This window comes from Prorops nasuta, unplaced genomic scaffold, assembly GCF_024137725.1.
Source record: "Prorops nasuta isolate Cenicafe-Biocafe unplaced genomic scaffold, Cenicafe_Pnas_1.2 PNAS00017, whole genome shotgun sequence".
Lineage (NCBI taxonomy): Eukaryota > Metazoa > Arthropoda > Insecta > Hymenoptera > Bethylidae > Prorops > Prorops nasuta.
In genome coordinates, this window is record NW_027116814.1 from 713,513 (window position 1) to 720,641 (window position 7,129).

Here is a 7,129-nt window from a genome sequence, read left to right on the forward strand (position 1 = left end):
AAATGGGTATGTGTGCAATTAGGTGTGTGATTATATGGGTATGTGCGCCAGAGGGTATGTGTACAATCGGGTTAGTAAACTCCCGGTGTTCGAACGCGTATGCGCACAATTGGGTATGCGCGAAAAAATAAATTTGTGTGCAGGCGGGTCTCAATTCAAAATTTGCGATGCGTTCAAATGGGAAAGTGGGCAAACGGTTATGTGTGTAAATGGGTATGTGCGCAAATAGGTATGTGGGCAAACGGTTATGTGTGTAAATGTGTATGTGCGCAAGAGGGTTTGTGTGCAATCGGGTTACTAAACTCCTGGTGTGCAAACGGGTATGCGCACAATTGGGTATGTGCGAAAAAATAAATTTGTGTGCAGGCGGGTCTCAATCTAAAATTTGTGATGTGTTTAAATGGGTTTGTGGGCAAACGGTTATGTGTGTAAATGGGTATGTGCGCAAATGGTTATGTTCGTAGTTGGGTATGTGTGCAAACGGCTATGTGTGCAAACGGCTATGTGGGCAAATGGGTAAGTGGGCAAACGGTTATGTGAATAAATGGGTATGTGCACAATTGGGTCTGTAATCTAATGGGTATGCGCGCAAGAGGGTATGTGTGCAATCGGTTTAGTAAAACTTGCGGTGTCCAAAAGGGTGTGCGCACAATTGGGTATGTGGGCAAATAAATTTGTGCGCAAGTGGGTGCCACTCACTCCTGCGTATACCTTCGCCATCGTGTCCATCAGCGTGATTCCCCTATAATCTTCTACCTTTCTCCCTTCTCCTTTCTTCTTTATCGGTACTATTAGTCCCATTTCCCATCCTTTCGGCCATCCCTCCCCTCTCCATACCGCATTGCATATTTTCCATGCCTCCTCTATTACCCTTTTCCCTCCATTCTTCCATACCTCGTTCTCTAAACCATTTTCCCCGGCTGCCTTTCCTGTCTTTAACCTTTTTATCTGCTCCTCTATCTCTTCCTTCTTTATTTCTCTCCCCTCCCCCCTCTTCCTCCTCCCTATCCTCTCCTTTTCTTTCCCTTGCTTCTCTCCCTTTTTTCCTTCTAACATCTCTCTAAAATACTCATCCCATTCATCCATCCTAATCTCTTCTACCCTACTCTCTTCTTTCCCCCTACACCTTTTTATTATTTCCCATATTTCCTTTTCTCCCCTTGCTTTTCCTATTTCCTTACTCCATTTCTCCCTCCATTTCCCTCTCTTCTCCTCACATCTTTCCATATACTGCTTTTTCTTCTTTCTATAATCTTCCTTCTTACTTTCTCCCCTCATCCATCTCCTCATCTCCTCCCTCAACTCTTTCTTTTTCTCTCTGCATTCCTCATCCCACCACCCTCTCTTATTTTCCTTCCCTCCTTTCTGCTTCCCCTTTATTCCTTCTACTATACCCCTCATCTTCTCCTGCAAATCCTCCCACCTTTCCTTCACCCCTTCCCCTTCACCTTCCTCCATGCCCTCTACTTTTTTCCTAAACTCCTCCACTAACTCCTCTTTCCATTCCCTCCTTATTCCTGCCTTCTCCATTTTCCTTCCTCTTCTCCTCTTTTCTCTCCCCAACCTTACCACTATCGGCAAGTGGTCCGATTCTGTCCTCACCTCTACTTCTATTTCTTTTACTCCCATTCTCGCCTCCCTGTCTCCTACCACATAGTCTATTACCGACCTCCCCATGTGTCCCACATACGTGAATTCCCCTTCCCTGTCTCCTTCTACTTTTCCATTCCATACCTCCATTCCCATCTCTCCAATTATGTCCATCATCCTCATTCCTTCCGCATTTACTACCTTATCTTTCGATCTCCTTTTCTCTTCCATTTCCTCACCCTCCTCCCCTTCCCCTCCCAATTCCCCTATCCTCGCATTCCAATCCCCTCCTACCAAGCACCTCTTACCCTGCCCTCTCTCTATTGCTCTCTTTATACCCTCCTCTATGCTCCTCATTCCCTTCCCTACATATAATGCTATAATTCTCCATTCTTCCTCCTCTATTTTTATTCCTATTTCCATTATCCCTTCATGCCTCCCCTCCTCTCCTTCTTCCTTTCCCCCTAACTCCTCCCTTACCCCTATCAATATTCCTCCCTTCGCCCTTCCCTTCCTCTCCTCCTTCTTTGCCCACTGCTTCCACCATCTGTATCCTCTCGGTACTCTCTTGCTCACTCCCTTCCACCCTTTCTCTTCCATCCACGTTTCCACCATGCATACTATATCCCACTTTCCTATTTTTCTCCAAAAATCCTCTTCCTTGTTTCCCACTCCTGCTACATTCCAAAACGCAATCTCTATTCCTCTTCCTTTCCTCTTCTCTTCTTTCCTCCCCTCCCCTCCTCCTATTCCTTCTCTCCTCTTCTCCGTTCCTTTCCCCAACTCTTTCCCTTCTATCCCTTCTCTTCTCCCCCTCTCTCTTTCCCCCGAAAATTTTCTCTTTCACCCTTTCTCTCTCCTTCCCACTTCTTTCCCGCTCCATTCCATAACTCCCCCTTATCTTCTCTCCACCTCCACTCTTCCCCTTCTATCCACACTTTCATATATCCCATATACACCCTTCTCCCTTTCCTCCTTTCCCCCTCCGCTATTCTTTTTACCTTCTCCATCACCCTCCTCTCTTCCCATGTCATATCCTCCTCTATTCTTTCTTTCCTCCCTCTTAGCTTGCCTTTTCCTCTCATTATTTCTTTCTTCACCTCCCTATCCTTTATCTCCACTATCACTCCCTTTCTTCCTCCCTTTCCTATTCCACCTACTCTCTTTATTCCTTTCACTCCTTCTCTTATTCCTATTATCCCCATTAAATCCTCCACCTCTTTCCTCATTTCCCCCTCACTTCCTTCTACCCTTTCTATTCCCCATATTATTATATTATTCTTCCTACTTTCTCTTTCCTTCTTCTCCTTTTCCCATTCCAGCCTTCTTATTCTCTCCTCTAATTCTTTATCCTCCTTTCTTCTTTCCTCGTTTCCCTTTTCTTCTTCCTCTCCATTCTCCTTTTCTTTTCTTTCCATTTTTTCCATCCTTTTCTTTAATTCCCCTATCTCCCCTCTCCACTCCTTTCTATCTTTCTCCATCTCCCCTCTCACCTCCTCCATCTTTCTTATTATTTCCTTTTTTCCCTCCTTCCATCCCTCCATTTTCCCCCTAATCTCATTGAGCGCCTCCATTATTTTTTCCATCCCTCTCTCCATTCCTTTCTCCGGCGTTCTTCCCATCTTCGCACTCTTTTGAAATACCCATCCTTCCCCCACTTCCTCTTCTCTATCCTTTCTCTTCCCCCTCATATACTCCTCTATACTTCCCGTACTTCCCGCTCTACCCCTCTCCCCTCCACTTTCCCCTTTTCCCAGCTTCCCTAAGCTTAATTTCTCCCTTTCTTTTCCCCTTCCTTCATATTCCCTTCCTTCCATCTCCTTACCTTGCCTTTTCTTTCTTTCCCGCCTTAGATCTCTTCCCTCCCTACCTTACCGACCTTTCTTCCTCTTACTTTCTCCTACAGGTGTCACTTTCTTATCTTTCCTTTCCCGCTCTATCTTTCCTTTTTCTATCCCTTCACCTAACCTCCAAAAATATCCCCTACCTTTGCTGCTCCTTCCGCTTCCCGCTTCTGCTTCCCACTCTCCTCTTTTTTAACCCTCCTTTCCGCTTTTTCTCCCTCTCCCTTTCCTCACTCTTTTCTGCTCCTCACTCTCACCCAAATTCTTCCTTTTTCCTCACTTCTCTCTCTCACACTCACACCATTCCACCATTCACGCAACCGGAAGCGAAAGTCCATCAGGTCTCTTTTCTTTGGACTGTGTTAAATATTCTTTTAACAACGTTGCTGCACGCAATTTTGGCTGTTCTTTGAAAAAAGGTATTTGCCAGATTGGTTGTTGTTTGCCTAGCCCAGAAGTTTTAATTCTATCTGGAATTTTTATTACCACTTGTGAGTCTGAAATTCTTATGTTTCCGACTCGAATCTTTGCAAAACTTTGAATCCTATGGGCTGTAATTAAAGCCAATAGCGTGATCAACTTTTTTGTTAGCATTTCAAATGATAACAAATGATTTGGCCATTGTGATTGTAAATAGTTAAGAACTAGTTTTGGGTCCCAGATCTCCTCATATTTTGGGGCTTGTGGATATAAGTGTGCTATTCCTTTAAAAAATCTTTTGATAATTGGCTGTTGCCCTATTTCTTCTTGCATAATCATTGATAAGGCCGATCTATAAGAGTTTAGTGTACCATAAGATTTTATGTTTTTCAAACAATCTGTTAGGTACTCTAGGATTGCCGCGATAGGCGATCGATAAACAGAGATTTGTTTTGAGTTACAAAATTTCCACCAAAGGAATAGCGGTTTATTGTATTGCTTCAAAGTTCCCTCTGTCACTGATGCCAGGATCACTTCGATAGATTCATCTGGTGCCCCTTTTAGACGAAAAGCTTCCCGGATAGCTTCCCGGCAACCAGGGAAAGTGTCCTGTGTAGCGGATGTTTCTGGCTGAAATTATTAATTAACAGATTAGATTTTGGAGAAAATTTTATAGGTTTTGAAATAAGGCATTTTATAAATAAAGGGAACCAAGATTGTGTTGGCCATAGGGGAACGACCAGTACTCCCTCTGCTTTGTCCAAAATTATTTTTTGTATTACCCTTAATATGAGTGAGAAAGGTGGAAAGGCGTAAAAATACAGTTTGCTTCAAGACACTGTAAAAGCATCTACTGTCCAAGCTTTTGGGTCTCTGTACCACGAAATGAACTTATTGCATTTTGTGTTGATATTTGAGGCAAATAAGTCTATCTCGAATTTACCAAATTTTTTGGAAATTTCATCAAATGCCCATTCTGCAAGTTCCCACTCTGTCTCTGTTTGAATTGATCTAGATTCATCATCTGCTTTGTTCTCTTTAGAACAAATGTATGATGCAAAAATCCATAAATCGCGAAGTTCGCACCATTGCCAAATTTCTCTGGCTAAAGCTGAAAGTTTGGGGTATCGAATACTGCCCATGCGATTTATATAAGACAACGCTGTAGTGTTGTCAATACGTAATAGAATTTGACAAGAGCGTTTACCTTTCGCAAAACATTGTAGCCCATAGAATGCCGCTTTTAACTCTAACCAATTTATATGTTCCTTAGATTCCTTGCTGCTCCAGAATCCATGTGACCTTTTCTCATTACAAAATAGGCCCCAACCGGTTAACGATGCATCACTATATATTTCTAATAAAAATTTATCCTCTCTCAATTGATTTTTAGAAGTTATTATATTTTTTAACCACCAGTCTATGTCGTCAATTATTTTCTCACTGATCATCATAGTCACGTCATAATTTCCATTAGACCTTTCTAATGCTGTGAATTTCTCCCTTTCGAATGTTTTCGTGTATAACAAGCCGTATTAATGGCTGGGCATGCTGCTATTAATATCCCTATGAATTCTGCAAATTTTCTAATGCTACATTTTTCCCGATCTTTAATAGTTGCAGCCGAGGTCTGTATTTTTTGTCTCTTCTCATCTGGTAGGCTAATAGTATATTTTTCAGAGTTAAACACAAAACCTAAGAATTTAACCTATTTTGACGGTTCTAAATTACATTTTTCTAAGTTTAGTATAAGGCCCAACGATTCTAACAGTTTCCTTGTTTCTGTCACATTCTCCCGGCATTCTTTAATTGATTGTCCTAGTAGCAGTATATCATCTAGATAAAATACTGACAGATACCCTTTTGATCTGAGATGTTCTGCGATTGGTTTCAAAACCTTGGTAAAGACAAAAGGTGCTGTGGACAGCCCAAATGGTAAGCAATTGAATTGAAATAACTGGTCTATATAGTAGAATCTTAGCCACTGTCTGCTAGACCTATCTATCGGGATTAAGAAATATGAATCTTTTAAGTCAATTTTTGCCATTTATGCATTCCGGTTTATTAAGCGCATTGCTGTTTTCTTGTCCTCCATTTTAAAATGCTGTGTAGGGATAAAAGTATTTAACTTTTTGAGATTTAATATAAAACGCATATCCCCATTTGGTTTTTCTACTAAAAAATATGGAGAGATGAATTGGTCCTCCTTTACTTTACATTTTGATATTGCGCCTATATGTATTAATTTCTTAATTTCTTTATCACAAGCAATTAATTCCTTATCTGATAATCTTAATCTTGTGACTATTGAGCTTGAATAAGGTTTAGTAATTATGGGAATGATATATCCCTTAACAAATTGCAAAATAAAAGGATCATTTGTTAATGATTTCCATTTGAGCAAGAATTGCTTAATTCTACCTGCTATACGTACCGATATTTCTATTCTTTCTTGCGATGGTTGTCTTTCGATTGGGGTGACAACTCGCGGTATGATCTGTCCTTCAAGTTCCGTCCCTTCCGTTGGGTTCCCCGATAACTCGTGCTGGAGGGACGGCGCCAGTTTAACTTTCCAGTGTGTTTACTTCTAGATGGTTGATTTCGGCGATTTTGTTCTCGGTATTCACTAGGTTTCTTATAGCGTTCGTTTTTTGATAGTTCCTTTGATGATTTTTCCATCGCCATAGCCGCTTTGAATTTTTCTGTAAACTTTTCTCCGAATAGCATTGTATCGGTTTTACTTTCATCTGCAACGTGTTTAACCACTGGATTTAGGCCTGGGATAATAAACGCTCTACGCGTTTTGGACATGTTTAAGTGCAGGTCTGACAAGATTCGACCTGCATCTGCAAGTCGTTCGATGAATTTGGTAGAGTCCACTGTATGGTCTGTACTTTTTTCTGCCCTCAAAATTTCTGTCAGGGCTGCACCAATAGCATTGATGCCTACACCTAATTGGCCTTGTGCGGCAAATTGGTAAGCATCCTTTTTTGCTGAAATCGCTGATATAGCCGTTTTAATTTCAATATTTAGCATTGGTGATGCTGTAAAAGGACAATTACTTATTTTTGGATATTTTGTAATTAAGTCCTTCTTTGTATCCGTTGGTAATCCTTCTAATAGGATTTTTTGCCATCTTTCTGCTACTGCAATATGGATATCTGGCCCTACCTCGTTATCATTTGTTGGATCATCACCCAAGAGTTCCAAAGTTGAAGCATCTAATTGAATTAGATCTGCTATGTCGGTCGGTTCTGCCTTTTCAATTTCTTCCT

General features: G+C 41.3%; 2 protein-coding genes across 2 annotated transcripts; both read right to left on the reverse strand.

Moving 5' to 3' along the window:
* Positions 1-573: 573 nt before the first annotated feature.
* On the reverse strand, positions 574-3,407 carry LOC136779468 (golgin subfamily A member 6-like protein 22). The gene is made up of 2 exons (XM_066737091.1): positions 2,438-3,407; positions 574-2,363 (listed from the first exon to the last, which is right to left on the reverse strand). The coding sequence occupies exons 1-2, from the start codon at positions 3,405-3,407 to the stop codon at positions 574-576; spliced, it is 2,760 nt and encodes a 919-aa protein (XP_066593188.1).
* A 339-nt stretch (positions 3,408-3,746) lies between these two features.
* On the reverse strand, positions 3,747-5,308 carry LOC136779469 (uncharacterized). Its single transcript, XM_066737092.1, has 3 exons — positions 5,062-5,308; positions 4,709-5,016; positions 3,747-4,484 (listed from the first exon to the last, which is right to left on the reverse strand). Exons 1-3 carry the CDS (start codon positions 5,306-5,308, stop codon positions 3,747-3,749), a joined length of 1,293 nt encoding a protein of 430 aa, XP_066593189.1.
* Between the last annotated feature and the right edge of the window lie 1,821 nt (positions 5,309-7,129).